The sequence below is a fragment of the Ovis aries genome, chromosome 2 (assembly GCF_016772045.2).
Source record: "Ovis aries strain OAR_USU_Benz2616 breed Rambouillet chromosome 2, ARS-UI_Ramb_v3.0, whole genome shotgun sequence".
Classification (NCBI taxonomy): Eukaryota; Metazoa; Chordata; class Mammalia; order Artiodactyla; family Bovidae; genus Ovis; species Ovis aries.
Window position 1 is genome coordinate 240,759,723 of NC_056055.1, and position 23,014 is coordinate 240,782,736.

At 48.4% G+C, this 23,014-nt stretch overlaps 1 protein-coding gene across 2 annotated transcripts; it reads left to right on the forward strand.

The window, feature by feature from the left end:
* Positions 1-149: 149 nt before the first annotated feature.
* Positions 150-16,358, forward strand: TRIM63 (tripartite motif containing 63). Of its 2 annotated transcripts, XM_004005100.5 has the most exons (9): positions 150-443; positions 1,557-1,729; positions 4,702-4,870; positions 5,870-5,965; positions 7,121-7,354; positions 8,450-8,472; positions 8,804-8,928; positions 12,911-12,985; positions 14,041-16,358. In XM_004005100.5, the coding sequence occupies exons 1-9, from the start codon at positions 285-287 to the stop codon at positions 14,049-14,051; spliced, it is 1,065 nt and encodes a 354-aa protein (XP_004005149.1). In that variant the 5' UTR covers positions 150-284; the 3' UTR covers positions 14,052-16,358. The 2 variants fall into 2 exon arrangements, with proteins under 2 accessions (XP_004005149.1, XP_060266636.1); XM_060410653.1 differs by lacking the exon at positions 8,450-8,472 and having other exon boundaries at positions 7,121-7,374.
* Positions 16,359-23,014: the final 6,656 nt, after the last annotated feature.

Consider the following 23,014-nt stretch of genomic DNA (forward strand, 5'->3'; position numbering starts at 1 on the left):
ACATGTGATCTGAGAGGGTTGGTCTTTCAGGCCTGGCGGAAACTCAAGCTTCGCCAGCCACTTGGCACCGGAATGTTCAGCTGGTCTCCTCCTGGGGCTCATGTGACCAGGGCCCAGCTATAAATATCAGAGGGGCCTCAGACCAAGGCAGAATTTAGGCGCCAGGAGAAGAAGGCAAAGAGGCTCCAGGCGGGTATTCTGTGACAAAGACCCCCAGGTCTGCTCAGAGCAAGGCAGGTGAAGGAGGCAGCCAGGTGGGTCCCCACATCTGTCCCCAGGACAACATGGATTATAAGTCGAGCCTGATCCAGGATGGAAACCCCATGGAGAACCTGGAGAAGCAGCTGATCTGCCCCATCTGCCTGGAGATGTTTACCAAGCCGGTGGTCATCTTGCCGTGTCAGCACAACCTCTGCCGGAAGTGTGCCAACGACATCTTCCAGGTCAGTGCTGGGCCTGGCGTAGAACTGGGGCTCCAGGCAGCTACTTAGTCTTCCTGTGATGAAAGCTAAAAGAAAACTTCTCTCTTAGTCCAGAACCCTTCCAAACTGGACTTGTTTTTAACCCCCTCACAGTGAACCCCTGCCGAAGTCTCTGGAAGGGGTCGATGGGGCTGGGGAGGTGGCTCTGGCTGACCCATTCCTTCTCCATGACGCACTTGTCCCCTCCCCACCCTGCCTGCAGCTACCCCACCCTGTCCTGAGCACCACAGTTGACTCTCCAATCAGGAGTCAAATGCCTCAAGTGATAAGTGGGAGAGGCAGGCAGAAAGGAGAGAGAAACCAGACCCCAGGGGCTGGAGCCAGCTCCGCGGTGGCAGGGGGCCCAGATCTTTAGGAGGAGGGTGGCTGAGAGGCACTGGACAGTAGAGGCATCTTCCCCTTGAAACTGTTTCCTATAATGGGGAGCAGGAGGGGCTTCATCTCCTTAAGAAAAGAATGGGAGTGGGTGTCCATACTGGCTGAGAGACAGGCCTCAAATTTCCCCAGAAGCACTTTACAGAATGGTCTCTATTTTTTCTTTAAAGTAGCAACTCTAAGAGCTGGCTCTAATTACATGCCCATTTCATGAATGGACAAACTGAGGCTTGGTGAGAAAAGGTTGCTCACCCAAAGTCATTCCGAGAATTACTCTGCCTTGAGCCTCGGTCTGCTGACCTCCAAACCTGTTGATTCCTTAGTTGCTTCTCAGGTACTCCCTGTGTAAGTGGGCTGCCTCTCTCATATTAGGAAAGAAAGTGAAGTTGCTCAGTTATGACTAACTCTGCAACCCCATGGACGGTAGCCTGCCAGGCTCCTCCATCCATGGGATTCTCCAGGCAGGAGTACTGGAGTAGGTTGCCATTTCCTTCTCCAGGGGATCTTCCCAACCCAGGGATCGAACCCCGGTCTCTGGCGCTACAGGCAGGCTGTTTACCGGTCTGAGCCGAGGGAAGCTTTAAGTCATGTGGTTTGATGAGAATGGTGGTGGTAATCAATGGGGAAGACAGTCGGAGCTCAGAAAGGGAAGGAGCTGAGGGGGAGCCCCGGCCTCACCTCCACCCCTGTCGCCAGCAGGCTGCCAATCCCTACTGGACCGGCCGGGTTGGCTCAGCGGCCATGTCTGGAGGCCGTTTCCGCTGCCCCTCCTGCCGCCACGAGGTGATCATGGACCGCCACGGAGTGTACGGCCTGCAGCGGAATCTGCTGGTGGAGAACATCATTGACATCTACAAACAGGAGTGCTCCAGGTCAGTGCTCCCTCCACGGGGAGGCCGTCAGCCTGCCCCGGCCCATCCTGGGAGTCCAGCGCTTCGGAGCCCCATCCTCCTTCACCTGCTCTGGATCCAGGCCCCTAGCTGGAAGAGCTATGCCAGTTAGTCCAGACAGCTGTCTCCCTTAGGCATGAACAGAGGCTCATCTTATCCCCCAGCCCTGGCTCTCGGTGTCATCCAGTGAGTGGCAGGGGACCCAGACATTAGGCTGTCCTCCTAGGAGATACTGAGAACAAAATCAGGGGACAGATGAGATGTGAGAGGGAGAGTGAGGGAGAGGGAGCCACTGGGCCAGATAGGTGGCCCTGATGAGCAGAGAAAGCGTTCAGTGAGAACAAAGCCAGTTTCTCTATAATGATAACAGCAGTGCCAAACACCAGGAATGCTTCCTGCTGCTGCTTCACAGCAGTTCTATGCATTAGCAGGGCTTTCATCATCCCTGTTTCATGGAGGAGGAAGCTGGGGCTCAAAAAGGTAAAATCACTTACCCAGAGTTTCGCAGCTGAGAAGGAGAATTGCTGGGACCCAGCACAACCCATCTAGCTCCAGCTCTCCCTGAATGTGAAATAGCCACTCGTTCTTGGGCAGAATGTGTGCCTGGTGGAGGTTGTGCCGTGTTGGGGAGAGATAAAGCTACCAAGGAGATCTTTACTGATCAGCACGTCCTGACAAGAGGCTGCTGCCCTCACGGCCCTTGCGGTCCCACACCCTCACCAAATACGTGCTTGCAGGCAGTGTCCTGTGCCCCCAAAAGCCGACAGACTAGTGCTTGTCTGAGAAAGCTCCAACCAGAGAACTGTGTCCTCTACTCTGACTCTGCTACTCACGCACTGTAGGGTCTTGGGTGAGTCTCTGGGCCTCTATTTCCTCTGTCTCCAGAAACGGACAGTAAGAGTTGCTATTATGACTATCAAATAGGATGTTGATGGGAAGTGTTCAAGATGGCAAGTATTTATTGAGCATCCACTGTGTGCGGTGCTGCACTAAGCATTTTCCATGCATTATCCCCATTTTAATTCTCACAGTAATCCTTTAAGCCATTTTTACCCTCATTTTCTGATGAGAAAACGGAGACTCAGAGGTCTGTCCGAGGCCACTCAGCTAGCAAGTGGCGAAGCTGAGAAGGAGCCTGTCTGACCGACTCCGTGGTGAACATTCTTAACTGCTACTGCCTCTCATGTTGCCGGAGTTCAACACTACAAAAATGCGATTATGTTGTTGATCATGATCATAATAAAATCAACATTGCACCAAAATAAGAGTCGACCTAGGAAGAGGAAGTTGTGTTTGAACCCTCCCAGGCCTTTCCCCAGAACTGAATGATGGCGAGAGTTGTTGAGGTTCTGCTCCATGCCAGGCACTGCACATTCACTGCGGAGAACTCCTGCCATGATCTCAGTAGCTTGGGGGTGAAACCAGGGCTCAGAGAGGTGAAATCACTTGTCCAAGGTCACCATGAGTAAGCGGCAGAACAGTGTGGACTTGAACCCTGACGCTGGTGCCGGGGGTTGGGAGGATGGGCATCTGGGATGACGGGGGACACAGCACCAGACCGCAGGATCATGCCTCAGCTCTGCACCTGCTCTCACCCCAGGGCCCCCTTCCCAGAGGGCAGAGACAGGTGGCAAAGGAAGAGCCCTGCCAGCATGGGGGACCCTGGGAAGACAAGTCTGGAAAGGAGCTTATTTAAGATCTTGAGGGGACAGTAATGCCCTGGGTGTGATCAGTCATGCAGGGCTGTTTGGAGGTGAGGCACTGACATGATGGGGGATAGTCACCATTTATGACCTGCCTGCCATTGCTCAGTGGTAAAGACTCTGCTTGTCAATGCAGGAGACACAGGAGATATGGGTTCAGTCCCTGGGTTGGAAAGATCTCCTGGAGAAGGAAATGGCAACCCATTCTGGTATTCTTGACTGGAGCAATCCACAGACAGCGGAGCCTGGTGGGCTACAGTCCATGGGGTTGCAAAGAGTCAGACAGGACTAAGTGAGCACACTGCTGTGTAAGGGGCTGGGAAATCAGAGATGACGTAGACGCTACTGTTGATTCTAGATGAGCGTAGAGTTAGCCAGGGCCGTAAAACCTAGACTCAAAAAATTGAATCTCAGGGAGGAAGTGACCGTGAGAGAACCCGAGGCCCTAAGAGGAGAGAGACAAAGGGAGAAAGTTATCCTAAGAGTGTGTGTTTGGGAAGAAAGAGAAAGAAGCAACTCTGGATCCTGGAAAGACTCTCAGGTTGGAAATTGAGGCTTGTGCTGGGCCATTGGATGGCCCTGGGCTGCCTCTGCTTTCACTGAGTGACTTGGGGCACACATACCACCTCCTTCTCAGAGCCTTGGTACACCATCATGGCATGCTTACTGATGTATTCTTCCCACTCTATTTAATCACCGCCTTCTCCATGTCAGGCACTGTACACTGCAGATTTAGGGCTGAAGACTACAGGCAAGTTTCCCTGCTTTGACAGAGATTACAGTCTGGTGGATTAAATATAGAATTCGGTGAGGCCATGAATATAAATTGCTTTGTTGGAAGCCCAACCTGCTGTAACCAAGAGCCTAGGGACTATAATTAGAACAAATGAACCTTAGCCTCCCCTGCCCTGACTTGCTGGGCGACCTTGGGCAAGTCCATTCACCTTTCTGGGACCCAGTTTCCTCTTTTCCAGAATGTCTCAAAATGACTCTGGGATCCTACAACTTTTTCCAGGTCCTGCACTAGCCAGGCCTGGGCCAACTCCATCACTGGAGTTTGAATCCTAGTCTTGGTGTCACTGGCTTCCCTGGTTCCGGGCCCTCAGAGAATGAAAAGAAAAGGATTCAGGACAGACAACCTCTGAGAGCTCGGGTTGTAGATATGGAGTGGGGTGGGGGGCTCCTGGGGCTGCAGGGGAAGACAGGGATTTCAGACCCCGCCTCGTGACTGATGACTCTTCTCCACTTCAGCCGGCCGCTGCAGAAGGGCAGCCACCCCATGTGCAAGGAGCATGAAGATGAGAAAATCAACATCTACTGCCTCACGTGCGAGGTGCCCACGTGCTCCATGTGCAAGGTGTTCGGAGCCCACAAGGCCTGCGAGGTGGCCCCCCTGCAGAGTGTCTTCCAGGGACAGAAGGTACTGGCCTGAGTGACTCCCACCCCAAGCCCAAGCCTGCTGGACAGATGATTCAGGATGTGGACTTGATCCCCATAGATCTGCTGAGCCGGCCTTTCAGGAATAGTCCCCCTGGAGGGACGTCCTGGGCCACAGGGAGAACTGCCCTTGCCTTCCTTGGGGAGATGGCAAGCTGAGCTCATGAGTTATACTTAGAGCCGGTTGAGGGCACCTGGGTGCGGCCCCAAGGGAGAGACCAGATCTCAGGGCCAGGTCACCCGGGTCCTCTCAGGCCATGACTTCTATAATCCAGTGTCGTTTGGGCCCCTGCTGCCCCTTCCTGTGCTGGTCCCCGCTCCCCAGATCCCCCTGCAGCAAGAGGCAGCCTTCTCCCTGGGTCCCTGGGCCTGCGAGAGCCCCACCACCCTGTACATACAGTAAGCTGTGGCTTCCAAGGTGACTCAGTGGTAAAGAATTCACCTACCAATCCATGAGACACAGATTCAATCCCTGGGCTGGGAAGATCTCCTGGAGAAGGGAATGGCAACCCACTCCAGTTTTCTTGCCTGGGAAATCCCATGGACAGAGGAGTCTGGTGGGTTACAGTCCCTAGGATCGCAAAAGAGTCAGACACGACTTAGTGGCTAAGCAACAATAACCCTTTTCTTTACTCTTTCCTCCCCTCCTTCCTCTCTTCCCTTGATCTTCTCTTCTAGAATTCTCCAACCTTTTTTTTTTTTTTCTGGATCCTTTCATTCCCAGAAACAAGCCCCTCCTTGGCCAGCACACTGCTGTGCATTTGGGGCAGCTCACGTCCCCTCTCTGTGCCTCCACTGTGATATGGGGGATGCAGTGTCTCTCCGGTGTTCTCTGCTCTGGACCTGAGCTGCGCCCCAGAAAGATTTTCTTTCTAGCAGAGAGGGGAGTGAGGGTGCTGTGTTGCTGCCACTCCCATGAGGGTGGGCCCTGAGACTATTTTTGTCTCTCCTCTCCTGTTCCCCCACCGTCCCTCCCATCTAGACTGAGCTGAGTAACTGTATCTCCATGCTGGTGGCAGGGAATGACCGTGTGCAGACCATCATCACTCAGCTGGAGGACTCCTGTCGAGTGACCAAGGTGAGGGGGAGCATAGCTGGGCCTGGGTGTTCGAGGCCTCCCAGGGCAACCTGGTCTCTGGGGTGGCTTCCCCATGGAGCCTGGGCCTGGAGTGTTCACACAGGGATGGTTGGGGAGGGAATGACTAATCCATTTATGCATTCACTCACAAAAGCTTCTTGAGGACAGCTGGATACCAGGCTCTGCCAAAGATGCTGAGGATGGGGTGGCGAGGAAGGCAGACCAGGTCCCTGACTTCAGGCAGTATCCCCTTCAATCATTCCCAGCATTTATTCAGGGAACTAGTAGTTCTTAGAGCATTGTTCTCCAGTGTGCTGTACACTAAAGCTTCTCAGACTTTAATGGGAAACTTGAAATCACCCTGAGATTTTGTTAGAATTCAAGTTCTGATTCAGTAGGTCTAGAAGGAGGCATGAGATTGTGCTTTTCTAACAAGCTCCCAGGATTTGCCCAAGTTGCTTGTCCATGGACCACACTCTGAGGAGCAAGACTGTAGAGGCAGAGGACCCTTTTCTATTTCTGCAAAAGCATCCATGATTTTTCATATCCCCTTGAGGTGGGGACCTGGGAATGACATGGGGGGTTGGGAGTGATCAGTGTATTTCTGATGGATAGAGTTGTGTGAGTATAGGTTCAGAGAAGGAAGAAGGATGTTATTATCTACGAGGGGCCCCCAGTCTAATGAGATGCTGCTATTATACCCAGTTTACAGGTAAGAAAACTAAAATGTAGCGTCAGTGTTGGACAGCAGGGAGCCTCAATGTGGATACCATTGCCAGGGGTTGGTGGGGGGCTGCTTCTCCACTTCTCTGGGGACCAAATGATGCAGAATTTCCCAAATCTGGTCTTGGTCCTAAAGTGGAGAAAGAGTGTGACTGGGGGGCACACAGGAGGCCCATATATGTCATCCTGCCTGACCCTAGAGTCTCCACTTTCGAGGAAAAGTGTAGCTTTCTCTACGACGCCAGCCTCTAGCAAACCCTAGCAAATGCTTTCTTCCGGCTAAGGCTTTGTTTCGTGTTCTGCAAAATGGGGGTGTGGTAAATCCCTCCCAGCTCTAGACTCTTCATTCCTAGCACACCCATCCCAGGAAGGAAGGGGTAGGGGATAGGAAGGAGGACCTGCAGGGCGTGACTCAGAGATCTCTGTCCCCAGGAGAACAGTCACCAGGTGAAAGAGGAACTGAGCCAGAAGTTTGACGTGCTGTACGCCATCCTGGACGAGAAGAAGAGCGAGCTGCTGCAGCGGATCACGCGCGAGCAGGAGGAGAAGCTCGGCTTCCTCGAGGCCCTCATCCAGCAGTACCGGGAGCAACTGGACAAGTCCACCAAGCTGGTGGAGACGGCCATCCAGTCTCTGGACGAGCCTGGTGGCGCCATCTTCCTCTCGGTGAGCAGTCCTGGGAGGGGGTGGGCCCTTCAACTCAGCAGCTCCAAGGGGCAAGTTGGGCTCCATCTCTGATCTCCAAAGACTATGCCTTTGGGGAAGTTATTTCAAGCTCATTCATATTTAAAGACTCAGTTTCCTCATCCGTATATGCTGTGCTGTGCTTAGTCACTCAGTCGTGTCCAGCTCTTTGTGACCCCATGGACTGTAGCCGCCAGGCTCTTCTGTCCATGTGGATTCCCCAGGCAAGAACACTGGAGTGGATTGCCATGCCCTCCTCCAAGGGATTTTCACAACCCAGGGATTGAACCCAGGCCTCCTGCTTTGCAGGTGGATTCTTTACTATCTGAGCCACCAGGGAAGTCCAAGAATACTGGAGTGGGTAGCCTATCCTTTCTCCAGGGGGACTTCCCCACCCAGGAATAGAACCGGAGTCTCCTGCATTGTAGGCAGATTCTTTACCAGCTGAGCTACCCAGGAAGCCCCTATCTGCATAGTGAGCATGTAACAATTTCTCCCTCCCTTCCTCTCAACTGATTTTATGAGGATCAAATAAAAGGATGCTTGTGAAATGGCTTTGCAAGCTGCAAAATACAGTGCCCATGTGGAGACTATTAACTGAGCACCTGGCCTAGGCCAGTTGCTGAGATGGAGAGACAGATGAAAGAGACAGCCCTACCCTAGAAGAGCTTGTTGGGGGAAACATGAAGGGATCAGCTATAAGATTTTGCAAGGAAGAATTAAGTTCAATGAAAATTTCCTAAGCATATACTGTGGGCCAGGCTTTGTGTTAGACATCGGGTATAAAAAGGTGATTAGAATATGATTCTTATCTTGGGGATTTCCGTGTTTAAGAGTGCTTAGATGAATACTCCTAGAATCCAAGCTTCCTGCCACAATAGGAGGGTCCTAGGATAAAGACCAGACCATGGACAGAGGGAAAATCCACGTTGTTTGGCTGAAGCCGATGAACAGGTCAAAGCTGGGCAAGGGTACGGCACCAAGTGTGCATCTGCAGTGCCTGGTCCCGGTTTTGCTGATTTCCTGGGGCTCCCCTTTCTGCAGTTCTAACCCTTTGCTCTTTCTCTCCCCCAACAGAGTGCCAAGCAGCTCATCAGAAGGTCAGTGTCTCCCCAGGGCTATGAGTCAAGGCCCCAGTTCCCCTCAGGGCCTCTGGCATGTTCAGAAGGCCTCCTCCTTTGCATTAGTTCTGCTGGGAGGGGCTACCCCCGGGCTACCTTTCCTAGCCTTTGCATCCCTGCTGTCTTAGACATCTATTCTGCTTGTGACCCAAGGGAAAATACTCCACCCTCCAGGGAAGCCTCTGGGTGCAAGGCTTGGGTGTGGACACAAGCATGTGCCCTGGTGTAAGTTGGAGCTAACACGCCTCCTTCCTTCTCTGGAACCAGAGATCTCACTGTGCCCCTCCCCCCTTTTCTCTCTGCCCCACAGCATCGTGGAAGCTTCCAAGGGTTGCCAGCTGGGGAAGATAGAGCAGGGCTTTGAAAACATGGACTACTTTACTTTGGACTTGGAGCACGTAGCTGACACCCTGAGGACCATCGACTTTGGGGCAGGTAAGGGATTATTTCCCCTGGAGGTCAGCTTCCCTCCCACTGAGCCCCACAGGGAGGCAGATACACTGCCCAACATACCCAGATATCCATCAAACTTGCACAGTCGACATCCGGATGAGCCCAGCTCAATAAACTGTGTATGGATCTGCTATAGGGAGGAACTTGGGGTGATAGAAACAGCAAGGCAATTTGGAATCAGGCGGTTCAGTTCAGTTCAGTCACTAAGTCGAGTCTGACTCTTTGCAGCCCCATGGACTGCAGCACACTAGTCTTCCCTGACCATCGCCAAATCCCGGAGCTTGCTCAAACTCACATCCATCAAGCTGGTGATGCCATCCAACCATTTCATCCTCTGTCGTCCCCTTCTCCTCCTGCCTTCAGTCTTTCCCAGCACCAGGGTCTTTTCCAGTGAGTCAATTCTTTGCGTCAGGTGGCCAAAGTATTGGAGTTTCAGCTTCAGCATCAGTCCTTCCAATGAATATTCAGGACTGATTTCCTTTAGGACGGACTGGTTGGATCTCCTTGCTGTCCAAGGGACTCTCAAGAGTTTTCTCCAACACCACAGTTCAAAAACATCAATTCTTCGGCACTCAGCCTTCTTTATGGTCCAACTCTCACATCCGTACATGACTACTAGAAAAACCATAGCTTTTAGGCAGACCCTTTGTTGGTAAAGTAATGTCTCTGCTTTTTAACATGCTGTCTAGGTTTGTCATAGCTTTTCTTCCAAAGAGCAAGCGTCTTTTAACTTCATAAAATCAGGCAGAAACTTCTATTTTTTTTTTTTTTAATTTATTTTTGGCTTCCCTGGGTCTTTGTTGCTGTGTGCGGGCTTTCTCTAGTTACAGTGAATGGACTTTTCTCGTTTTGGAGCACAGGCTTAGTTATCCTCCCGCAGGCGGACTCTTTCCAGACCAGGAATGGAACCAGTGTTCCATGCGCTGGCAGGCAGATTCTTAACCACGGAACCACCCAGTTCTGCCATTTCTTATCTTGCATGGCATTTTGATGGTTCCCTCCACCTCTCTGAGCTTCATTTCCTCACTTTAAACTTAGGTTACAAATGGGCCTACTGATAATGACCACCGAATGATGCTGGGCAACAAATAAGACATTGATTCAGAGGCCTGTGTAGGGTACTGGACATATACTAGTTATTGCCTAAATCTAGTCTTAGCTTCAGCTTCCTATGCTATAAACTTGGATGCTCAGGCACCTTAATTTATCTATATTCTGTCCTTGCTTCTGTCTGTGATTACTTTTCCATAGCATACCTATAATAATTTTAACAATATAGCCATAACGATAATAAAGGAAAAATAATAAGAAGCATGAGGAACCAGATGGAGAACAAAGATGTTGATAGTTCGCTCAAGGTTTCACAGTTGAAAGGTAGCTAGTTAGCAACAAAGAGAGGGAGGGCAGATCCAGTTCTGTTGAATGTTGCCTTTTTGTGATAAGTGGTGCTCTAGTGGTCTGCTGAGAGTAAGAAAGAGGGGTAGGGTCGTGTAGGGGCGGGGAAGAGCTGTGAATGGGCTTGCAAGAGAAAGAAAAGCTTCTTGACACCTCCTGCGTCTGCTCACCTGCAAGCTTTCAGAATCCGGAGTGTTAAATCCATTTTCAGAAGCCCAAATATACTCTATTCTTGGGTAAGGACGACATACATCCCAAAGCTGAGGTGTCAATGAAAGTGTTAGTCGCTCAGTTGTGTCCAACTCTTTGTGACCCCATGGACTGTAGCCCACCAGGTTCCTCCGTCCATGGGATTCTCCAGGCAAGAATACTGGAGTGGGTTGTCATTTCCTTCTCCAGGGGATCTTCCCGACCTGGGGATCGAACCTGGGTTTCTGGCATTGCAGACAGACTCTCTACTGTCTGAGCCACCAGGGAAGTTGCCAGTCACCAGGGAGGTGTCAATGGACTTGGGTAAATCCATGGCTGTAGATCATCTGGGCTTCCCAAGTGGTGTTAGTGTTAAAGAACTCGGCTGCTGGCCAGTTCCATCCCTGGTTGGGAACCCGGTTCCATCCCTGGTTGGGTTCTTCCCGGCTTGGGAAGATCCCCTGAAGTCATCCTCCCTAAACTAAGATATTCAAGAGTGGATCATACTATGTGAGCAGTCTGACACTGTGAATACCCGCACTGCCTTGAGTAACCTCCTGAGCCTTTCTGTGTCCTCACGGGTAAATGGGGAGAGCACCCATGGCTACCATTCATTGAGAACTTTCTGTGTCCTGGCCACTGAGCCCTGGACATGAATTCTGCTGTTTAATACAACAGCTTTAAGAGGTAGTTCTTTTATAGTCAAGGCAATAACACCCAGGAAAGGTGGGAGAATGGATCCATGACCATGTATGACTGAGTCCGTTTGCTGTCCACCTGAAACCATCACAGTGTTGTTAATCGGCTATACTCCAATATAAAATAAAAAAAATTAACCAAGGAAAGGTGAGTGACTTGCAGAGCCCACATGGGCAGTAAGTGCAGGTTCCATCGAGGGTCATCTGGGGATTGTATGAGGCAATGTGTGTACAGTCCTTAGCACAAGTGAGCACTTGGCACATAGTAAATTCTTAGCAAATGCTGCTATAAGTAGTTAATTGTAATAATGGTTTAAACCACCACACACACACAAAAAATTCCTCGGGTTATGCACAGATCCCAGTTGTCAGTTTGGAGGAATTAACTCTTTCAAGCCCTTCTCCAGATACTCTTGACAAATACTCTGAGTCTGTACTGACCCCTTCAGGGCACCCAAAGGCTCAAAGTAGGGGCTTGAGAGAGGGGGTGGGGAAGGGGCCTGTCCCCTGTGAGTAGAGCTTGAAGGTGAGACCCCAGGACGGGAAAGTGAGCACAGAGCTTGTACCATAGTCACCATGTGGGGCTCAGTTTCAGGCAACTAGCGAACAGATGGCCCCTGAAGGGCTCCCCACCCTGTATCCATGGCCCTGTAGGCTAAGGAATGCGGGAAAACTGGACAAGGAGTGTGAAGCAAGCAAATTTCAAAGACTGAGCAAATTCCTTCAGGATAAGGACTCTGATTCCTGGGGACCAAGGCATTTCCCTGCATCTCCCAGGGAATGACGCTCTGTGTGCAGAGGCAGATGGTCTGGGTGTGCATTCCTGGGGTCTCCTCTGGCCACAGTCAGACCAGGGAAGAGATGCTGCTGCCCCCAGAACAAAGGGGGTCTTGAGCCTCCCTGCCTTGGAGCCTGCTGGAGGAGGGAGGACCAAGCCCATCACCTCCTGGGCCCCTGAGGTCACCACATGGCCATTTGATCCTGGCTAGACAGTGAGAGGTTTTAGTTTTGGGGGATCCAAAATCACTGCAGATAGTGACTGCAGCCATGAAATTAAAAGATGCTTGCAACTTGGAAGAAAAGTTATGACCAACATAGACAGCATATTAAAAAGCAGAGACATTACTTTGCCGACAAATGTCTGTCTAGTTAAAGCTATGGTTTTTCCAGTAGTTATGTATGGATGTGAGAGTTGGACCATAAAGAAGGCTGAGTGCCGAAGAATTGATGCTTTTGAACTGTGGTGTTGGAGAAAACTCTTGAGAGTCCCTTGGACAGCAAGGAGATCCACCCAGTCCATCCTAAAGGAAATCAGTCCTGAATATTCATTGGAAGGACTGATGCTGAAGCTGAAACTCCAGTACTTTGGCCACCTGATGTGAAGAACTGACTCACTGGAAAAGACCCTGATGCTGGGAAAGATTGGAGGCAGGAGGAGAAGGGGACGACAGAAGAGGAGATGGTTGGATGGCATCACAGACTCAATGGACATGAGTTTGAGCAAACTCCGGGAGTTGGTGATGGACAGGGAAGCCTGGTGTGCTGCAGTCCATGGGGTCGCAAAGAGTCGGACACGATTGAGCGACTGAACTGAACTGGGTGCCTCCAGCCTGGATCTCCTTTGACCTTCTCCTCTGAGACACCAGCCCCAACCTAAGGCAATTGTTCTTTGTCGCACACAGATGAGGAAGAGGAGGAGTTCATTGAAGAAGAAGAAGATCAGGAAGAGGAAGAGTCCACAGAGGGGAAGGAAGAAGGTGAGATACCCATCTAGCTCCACCTTTTCATTCATTCAGTGACAACTTGAGATGCCTGCTGAGTGACACTGGGATGATGTTTCCCGTCCCCAGCAGGGGTTTTAAACCCTTTTTAAGAGTTTCTAAGGTAAAATTAAAAAGAGATTTGAGGGTAAAATCCCGTTCCCTTTTCTCTTAGAGAAGTCCCTCCAACTATTCATAATAAAGAGCTCTCATTTTACCTCTAAATGACCTTCCTAAATGGAAAGTGACACAGTGCAACAGAAGTCAGAGAGAGCACTCAGGCTTGGCTCAAAATTCAAAATTTTAAAAATTAGTTGTCAGCATTTTAAAAAGTAGTAGTCTTTTTTTAAAAGGAGCTTTTGTTTTTTACAAGAAGATTTCAATAAAGAATTTGGATTTTCATCTTGTGAAAATTTGGAAAGAGCAAACAATGCTGGGGCTTCCCGGGTGGCTCAGTGGTAAAGAATCTGCCTGTAATGCAGGAGACATGGGTTCGATCCCTGGGTCGGGAAGATCCCCTGGAGAAGGAAATGGCAACCCACTCCAGTATTCTTACCTGGATAATTCCATGGACAGCAGAGCCTGCTGAGCTATAGTCCATGAGGTCACAAAAGAGTTGGACATAACTGAGCAGCTAACACTTTCATTTTTCAGCCGTCTATAGTTTTTTTGCATTGGATCTCCAATCCATAGCATTCAGGCAGCTAAATTCCATTTTGATTTTAAAAGGAAGAGGTCAGGCAGGAGTTAGCGATCACTCAGTCATGTCCGACTCTGCGACCCCATGGACTGAAGCCTACCAGGCTTCTCTGTCCATGGGCTTTTCCAGGCGAGAGTACTGGAGTGGGTTGCCATTTCCTTCTCCAGAGGATCTTCCCAACCCAGGATCAAAGCCAGGTCTCCCGCATTGTAGGCAGATGCTTTACCGTCTGAGCCACCAGGGAAGCCCAGGCAGGAATTGGGGTTTGATAATCTTCCCCCCGCAGCTTGGTAAGCCCTGCATCCTCCTGCGTTCCCGTCTCACCTTGGTTTTCTTTGTCTTTTTCTTTCAGGACGCCAGTAAGGAGATGCTGAGGGAGAGACCCTCTGGATGCAGAGAGACAGGGGAGGGTGGGGATGGGCCCAGCTGCCTTAGTGACCGGCCCAGGGTGGGAGGGGTCAGGGCCCCTGGAGGGGCAACGGGGAGGTGTGTCTTCTCTCTGCTCAGAGAGCAGGAACTAGGAGTAGGACCCCACCGCTGTGTCCAGCGTTGCGAACCAGAATTGGAAACGTGCTTGAAACAACCACACTGGATTCTTTTCTACGTTGGTGCAAAATGGAATATTTTGTACATTTTTTAAATGTGATTTTTGTATACTTGTATATGTATGCCAATTTGGTGCTTTTTGTAAAGGAACTTTTGTATGATAATGCCTGGTCATTGTGTGACTGGCGATTGTTATAAAGAAGGGAAGGAAGCCAGGTTGATACAGCTGCCCACTTCCTCTCCTTGGTGGGAGGACTTTGTAGCACTCACAGGTCCAGGAAAGGATAATGTACTGTATTTCAGTGTCTATACCCCACATAAGGGACGGTGACCGAGTTTGTGTTATATGTTGTTTTAATAAATGCACAGAGCTTTCTTCCAATTATTACTAAAAGAGCTGGGGTCTCATTCAGCCTTTTTGTTCAGTGAGGAGAGTTCAGGGCAGATGGACAGAAGGGCCTGCTAGGAAGTGTTGGCAGGAAAGAGACAGTAATGGCAAAAACCTAGGTTTCCATCCCACCAAACAAGTTGTCCTTCAAACTGGCATGTCCCGATGAGAGCTCCTTGGAAAACTGGCCCTGACAGGCCCCGTCAGAAAAGATTGCATTTAATGCCTTGTTCTCTGGTTCGCTAGAAAACACAGCCTGAGGCAAAGAGTGAATAGTTGAGCTACATTCCCAGGACAGCCAGAGTGAAGGGAAGGGGAAGCCAGGCAGGAAAGTGAAGTGAAAGTCGCTCAGTCATGTCCAACTCTTGGCGACCCTGTGGGCTATATATACAGTCCATGGAATTCTCCAGGCCAGAATACTGGAGTGGGTAGTCTTTCCCTTATCCAGGCGATCTTCCCAACCCAGGGATTGAACCCAGGTCTCCCACACTGCAGGCAGATGCTTTACCAGCTGAGCCACTAGGGAGGAAAGCAAATATATAAAGTATAATTTACCAAGCTGGCCACAGCTTCACCAAGAGAGCTGGCTGCTTGCTCAAGCATGGGAGATGTTTCTAGCAGGGCAGAAAGAATAATGTGCCTTGAACAGTTCATCAGTAAGAAGGGGGAGACTAGTCTCCTGGCTTCTTTCACCTCCCATCTCTTAGGATTGGAGTTTGCCTCCCAGAGCGTCAATGCCCTCAGCGTCCCTTGTGTCACTTGACCCTTTGGGCAGCTGTGGGGGCTGCTCAGGGGCTGTCAGCTGACTCTGCAGGTGGTGAGAGGAGCCTCCAGGTCTTGTGGGGTTGGGTGCGGTTTTTGTGCTGGTCTCAGCTTATTAATGACTAATGTGGTTAGACCGGCCCTTGTTATTCTTGTTAATTTCAAGATGCCTTTAAGTACTAAGCAACAGGAAAGTTTGAAAAATAAAGGTTTATTACTTACAAGATCTGGACGTTACATAGCATACCACGCAGTGAATTCACAGGTGGAGAGAGGGAGGGATAAAGCATGGGCCTGTCTTCTGCTTCTATTGGGGTTGAGGGTGGGGGCCTAGAGTTTTGAAGGCTCACTCTTTATTGATGAATTTAAAACATAAGCGTGGGATTTTATAGCGTGGGAAGAGAGAGAGAAAAAGCTAGTGACCCAAATTGTCAGTTAGCCAAATCAACTAAGATTGCGAAAACAGAGGAATCTCAGTGGGGAGAGGCGCCCAAGGTGTTTGCTAAACATAGGCCCCTTCAAGTGGTTGCCTCTTTTAAAATGGATGGCATTCCTTCTTCCTCTTCCGGGGACGGCATCTAGAGGCATTCAGGATGGTGCAGCGTCTGACATACCGTCGTAGGCTATCCTACAATACAGCCTCTGACAAAACCAGGCTGTCCCGGACCCCTGGTAATAGAATTGTTTACCTTTATACCAAGAAGGTTGGGAAAGCACCAAAATCTGCATGTGGTGTGTGCCCAGGCCGACTTAGAGGGGTTCGTGCTGTGAGACCAAAAGTTCTCATGAGGTTGTCTAAAACAAAGAAACATGTCAGCCGAGCATATGGTGGTTCCATGTGTGCTAAATGTGTCCGTGACAGGATCAAGCGCGCTTTCCTTATTGAAGAGCAGAAGATCGTTGTGAAAGTATTGAAAGCACAAGCACAGAGTCAGAAAGCTAAATAAAAAATGAACCATTTTTGAGTAATAAAACGCCTCATTCTGTTAAAAAAAAAATAAATAAATAAAAATAAAATGGATGGCAATCAGAGCTTAAGTCAGGCACTCACTTTACAAAAAAGAAAATAAAACAAAATCTGACAAGGCTTATGGTTAGAAGGCTAGAGCCGCTGCTGCCCTCACCGTGGTGGTCACCACGGAGGCTCTGCTGGAGCCCAGACTTACTCCAGGGAAGGCCAAGCCAGCCACCTATGCTAGGGCATAGGATGATGACCGTGGCTGAAGCAATATCAGGCTCTCCAGGAACAAGGGGCTGGGAGAGAGGTGAGGCTGAGTCAGTCTGATGGAGGTGCGTCAACTGGATTTGAGACCCTTAAGATTTAGGAATTTGAGGACGGAGAAGGCAATGGCACCCCACTCCAGTACACTTGCCTGGAAAATCCCGTGGACGGAGGAACCTGGTAGGCTGCAGTCCATGGGGTCGCACAGAGTCAGACACGACTGAGCGACTTCACTTTCACTTTTCACTTTCATGCATTGGAGAAGGAAATGGCAACCCACTCCAGTGTTCTTGCCTGGAGAATCCCAGGGACGGCGGAGCCTGGTGGGCTGCCGTCTATGGGGTCACACAGAGTCGGACATGACTAAAGCAACTTAGCAGCAGCAGCAGGGCTACTTAGTACCTTTTGAATCATCTTCCTACATTTGAGGAATTTCCCATTTCATAAGTAAAGAAATGAACACTCAGGACTACTGAAGAACAATACCATTGTGCAAGAATCAGTTAAATGAAAAGAGCCAATAACAAAACACCACATACTAAACAATCCATTTATATGAAGGGCCCATGATAAGTAAATCTGTAAAGAAACAAAGTTCACTAATGGTTGCCTAGTATCCTAGGAAAAGGGTGGGGCTGGGGAAAGAGACCAGGGAATGACTGCTCATGGGTGCAAGAATGCTCTGTGATGATAACAAATGTTATCAAACTGTTCAAATGTTCTAAACTTAAATTGAGGTGATGGCTGCACAACTCTTTCAATATACTAAATCTGTGACATGACTGGACACATACCCCACCAGCCTTCATACACCATTTTACATAATCATCACTGGCTTAACGAATATCGGATAAGATTTGTGGAAAAGTATTTCCCTGGAAAAAGAACAGTGCTAACCTTATGATTAGACATTTAGCATTAAGGATTAAGCTGTGCCTGTGTTAAGCACCAGAGCCAATTAATAAATTATGCACATTAATCAACTGATTGTAAAAAAAAAAAAAAAAAAGGAATTTGAGGAACTCTGCAGAGTCCGTCCCACCCTTTTTGACATTCAGAACTCAGTAGCAACTTAAGGGCTCTGTGCAGTCCTGCCATAAAGTTCATGGTGTTCGGAATACCACCTGATCTTTAAAGCTTTTATGTTTTAGGATGTTCCATCCTAAAGGAAATCAGTCCTGAATATTCATTGGAAGGACTGATGTTGAAGCTGAAACTCCAACACTTTGGCCACCTGATGCAAAGCATTGACTCATTTGAAAAGACCTTGATGCTGGGCAAGATTGAGGGCAGGAGGAGAAGGGAAGGACGGAAGATGAGATGGTTGAATGGCATCACTGACTCGATGGACATTAGTTTGAGTAAACTCTGGGAGTTGGTGATGGACAGGGACGTCTGGCATGCTGCAGTCCATGGGGTCGCAAAGAGTCGGACACGACTGAGCGACTGAACTGAACTGATCTGAATGTTTTTTGGTGGATTGAACATTGAACCCAGCATTTCCCAGCTTACTCATTCATGTGTCATCCTCCAGAACTAGCCCTTCTGAGTAATTCAACCTTATGAAAATGCTTTAAACCCTCATTGCTAAGTCACTTCAGTTGTGTCCGACTCTGTGTGACCCCATAGACAGCAGCCCACCAGGCTCCCCCGTCCCTGGGATTCTCCAGGCAAAAACACTGGAGTGGGTTGCCATTTCCTTCTCCAATGCATGAAAGTGAAAAGTGAAAGTGAAAGTGAAGTCGTGTCCGATTCTTAGCAACCCCACGGACTACAGCCTACCAGGCTCCTCTGTCCATGGGATTTTCCAGGCAAGAGTACTGGAGTGGGGTCCCATTGCCTTCTCCACCTCTGCCCATTTTCACTTCTGGAACTTTTTCCAAGGCTAACTTGATCCCTGTGAATTTCAGGGAACCAAATTTTGCTTTCATTTCCAGTCTTTTTTCAAGTTCTGAAGCAAGAGCTAAAAAAGAAAAAAAGTATTACATATTACATACAAAAGGGATTCCCTGGTGGTCCAGTGGCTAAGACTCTGCGTTTCCAATGCAGGGGACCATGGTTCAATCCCTGGTTGGGGAACTATATCCCACACTCTACTGAAGATCCCGTGTTCCACAGCTAAGACCTGGTGCTACCAAATAAATAAATAAAATATTTAACAACAAAATCCACACACAAGTGCACAGAACTAATTTCAGAGTTATATAAACTATTATATGCTGAAATCTGGTGCTGCTACTTAGCAGATCAGGAAAAAGAATATTGTATGTTTAACTGAATCACTTTGCTACATGTCTGAAACACTGTAAATCAATTGCACTTCAATTAAAGAAAAAAAATAGAATAAAAGAAAAAAAAATTACCAACCCCTAGGGACTCTTTGTGTGTCTGCCTTTTCCTGCTTGGATGTAGCTACTACCCTTTTTTGACAACCCCACACTTTTTTTTCATAGTCCTAAAATATCCTCCTATAGAAGCCTGAAGGAATTTGAGGCCAGACAGAGAGAACTTTTCTTCTCCTTGAAATCACAAAAATCAGTGTTACAACCAGTCCACATTCTACCTCCAGAGTTCCCCAGAGTTCTCACACATGATCTGTGAGATAAGTATATCTATCCACTACCTTGTCACTTATCAGAGGGAGGAGGCAGGGCAATCAAGGCTCTGTAATCAGAAATGTGAATTCCAGGGAGATATCTGATATTGCAAACAAGGGAATCTCTAGCTGCCACACAAAGGGCACTTGCAAACCGGAACACCCAAAGGTGGTATGAAGTCTTCCTGATCAACAAGTTTCTTTTAAAATCATGCTGCAAAGAAATCAGCTTCAAAGGGGTTACTCCCGTAAATCTTGAATACAGTTTTGGTGGCTGCATTAGAATCACCAGAGGTTTATTTTTCCCTAAACCTTTAATTCTGGGAAATTTCAAATGCACAGGAAAGTACAGGGGATAGTATAACATACCTTCCTCACTCACTGCTCAGTTTCCGTAGTTACTGACATACTTGTTTCTTCTCTGTCATTGTTCCTTCTCCTCACTGTGATTGTTTTAAGGCAAATTCCAGGTATCATGTAACCCATTAGATAAAGGTTCTTTTCAAAATCATAATCATTATGCCATTAAAAATATACCATACAAATAGCTAAAGAAAGAAGTGACTGGAGATTTCAAGGAATATTTCGCTCAAGATGGGCACAATAAAGGACAGAAACGATAGAGACCTAGTAGACGCTGAAGAGATCAAGAAGAGATGGAAAGAATACACAGAAGAACTGTGCAAAAAAGACCTAATGAACCGGATTTCTACGATGGTGTGGTCAGTCATCCAGAGCTAGACATTCTGGATAGCAAAGTCAAGTGGGCCTTAGGAAACGCTGCTCTTAATAAAGCTAGTGGATGCAACAGAATTCTGGAACTATTCAAAATCCTAAAGGATAAGGTCATCAAGGTGTTGCATCCAAGATGTCAGCAAATCTGGAAGACCCAGTAGTGGCCTCAGGACTAGAAAAGGTCAAACCTCACCCCAGTTCCCAAGAAGGGTAGTACAAAAGAAAGTCCTAGCCATCAGATAATCATACTCATCTCCCATGCTAGTAAGGTCACGCTTAAAATCTTGAATGCTAGGCTTCAGCATTATGCGAACCAACAACTTCCAGATGTCCAAGCTGGCTTTAGAAAAGGAAGAGGAACTAGAGGTCAAATTGCCAACATTCACTGGATCACAGAGAAAGCTAGGGAATACCAGGAAAACATCTACCTCTGTTTCATCAGTTATGCTAAAGCATTTGACTGTGTATCATAATAAACTGTGGAAAGCTGTTCGAGTGATGGGAATACTAGACCATCTCACCTGTTTCCTAAGAAACCTGTATGTGAGTCAAGAAGCAACAGTTAGAATCCTGTATGGAACAACTGATTGGTTCAAGATGGAGAAAGGGGTATGACAGGGCTGTCTGCTGTCACCCTGTTTGTTTAATCTGTACACTGAGCACATCATGAGAAATGCTGGGATAGATGAGTAACAAGCTGGAGTCAAGATAGGCAGGAGAAACATCAACAACCTCAGATACGTGCATAATACCACTCTAATGGCAGATATCGAAGAGGAGCTAAAGAGCCTCTTGATGAGGGTGAAGGAGAGTGAAAGAGCTGGCTTAAAATTAAATATTAAAAAAAACTAAGATCATGGCATCTGGCCCCATTACTTCATGGGAAATAGAAGAGGAAAAGGTGGAAGCAGTGACAGATTTCCTCTTCTTGATCTCTGAGATCACTGTGGATGGTGACTAGAGCCATGAAATCAGAAGACGATTGCTTGTTGGCAGGAAAGCTATGACAAACTTAGACTGTACTGAGAAGCAGAGACATTACTCTGCCGATGAAGGTCTGTATAGTCAAGGCTATGGTCTTCCCAGTGGTCATGTATAGTTGTGAGGGCTGAACAGTTAAGAAGGCAGAGGGCCAAAGAATTGATGCCTTCGAACTGTGGTGTTGGAGAAGGCTCCTGAAAATCCCCTGGACAGCAAGGAGATCAAATCAGTCAATCTTAAGGGAAATCAACCCTGAATATTTGTTGGAAGAACTGAAGCTGAAGCTCCAGTATTTTGGTCATCTGATGTGAACACTGGAAAAGTTCCTGATTCTGGGAAAGATTGAGGGCAGAAAGAGAAGAGGGCATCAGAGGATGATAAGGCTGGATGGCATCACCAATGCAATGGACATGAACTTGGGCAAACTTCGGGAGATGGTGAGGGACAAGGAGGCCTGATGTGCTGCAGTCCATGGGGTCGCAAAGAGTTGGACATGACCGGGCAACTGAACAACAAGAACATATCATTTAAAAGAACAATAATTTCATGATAGAATTAAACATAGGAGTTTAAAAATATAGATTCCCACACCCCCTTCCCAGACCTACAGAATCAGATTCTTTGTGGAATGTTGATGGACTTCCCTGGTGGCTTAGACGGTAAAGCATCTGCCCGCAATGCAGGAGACCCAGGTTCGATCCCTGGGTTGGTAAGATCCCCTGGAGGAGGAAATGGTGACCCACTCCAGTATGCTTGCCTGGAGAATTCTGAGGACAGAGGAGCCTGGTAGAATATAGTCCTTGGGGGTCACAAAGAGTCAGACACTACTGAGTGACTAACACACACACACACAGGTGTTGACAGAAAAAAGATGCATGACAGAAAAGGTGTGAGTTCAGTTTTATTTGCTGACTTTACAAAGGAACTGCTCTGAAGAGGTGAGGGAGGAGCCAGAATATACATGAGCTTTTTTTTTTTTTTTTTTTGCTGTGAAAAACAAGACCCAAGAATCTGAGGTCATTAGCAAATTTTCATTACATGTGTATTTTAACCACCTGTGCTGTGCTAAGTCGCTTCAGGCGTGTTTGACTCTTCGCAATCCCATGGACTATAGCCCACCAGACTTCTCTCTCTATGAGATTCTCCAGGCAAGAATACTGGAGTGGGTTGCCATGACCCCTTCCAGGGGCTCTTCCCCACTCAGGGATCAAATCTAAATCTCTTCTCTCTCCTGCATTGGCAGGCGGGTAGTTTACCTCTAGCGCCACCTGGGAAGCCTTCTTTATTGGAATATCAACATTTTTAGAATAAAATTGCTGAGGTGTCTGAACTGCCAGGTCATTTGCATAGGACTTCTGGGGATCTCAGGAGACAGGTACAGAGTACGGCTTTTCCATATATCACAGTCTTAACTAATTAGTTAAACTCTTGCAAATCAATTAAAATGAGTACTAGGAAAGTATTAAGTTAAGGGAAATCTGGCATAAACTTTTTTTTTTAATAAAATGAATAAATGTGTCTGGATCCAATTTGTAAATCTTCATATATTGAAAATTTACAAAGTACTTTGCATTTGGCTCAGACGGTAAAGTGTCTGTCTACAATGCAGGAGACCAGGGTTCGATCCCAGGGTTGGGAAGATCCCCTGGAGAAGGGAAATGGCAATCCACTCCAGGACTATTGCCTGGAAAATCCCATGGACAGAGGAGCCTGGTAGGCTACAGTCCCCGGGGTCGCAAAGAGTCTGACAAGACTGAGCAACTTCACTTCGCTTCACTTTGCCCTCAAGTAAATTATGAGATTAATCTGAGCTGAGCCTGGGGCAGTTTGAAACTTCAACTGGATCGGTTAGCTGAGACCTGCACAAAACACACATCCAATCCCAGTGGATCCCGGCAGGAAGAGCTAGCTGGCGTTTCTCGGCCGAAGACCACGCGTGGCTCCTGGGAACTGCCGCGGGGCAGTGGAGAATAGCTGGTCTGCCGGTGGCGGTGTCAGCTCAGTCCAGATGGCGACTGGGGCTGAAGTGCGACCCTGCTCCATGTAGCGGTGGAGATACAGCCGGTCACCCCAGATTTTAATCGGAGCCCAGAAGG

Bases quoted from the DNA above. Each gene is read 5' to 3' on its own strand.
- TRIM63 (XM_004005100.5), top strand. From the start codon at position 285: ATGGATTATAAGTCGAGCCTGATCCAGGATGGAAACCCCATGGAGAAC. The intron at 1,730-4,701 runs GTCAGTGCTCCC...TCTCCACTTCAG, and splicing joins TACAAACAGGAGTGCTCCAG to CCGGCCGCTGCAGAAGGGCA. The intron at 4,871-5,869 runs GTACTGGCCTGA...CCTCCCATCTAG, and splicing joins GTGTCTTCCAGGGACAGAAG to ACTGAGCTGAGTAACTGTAT.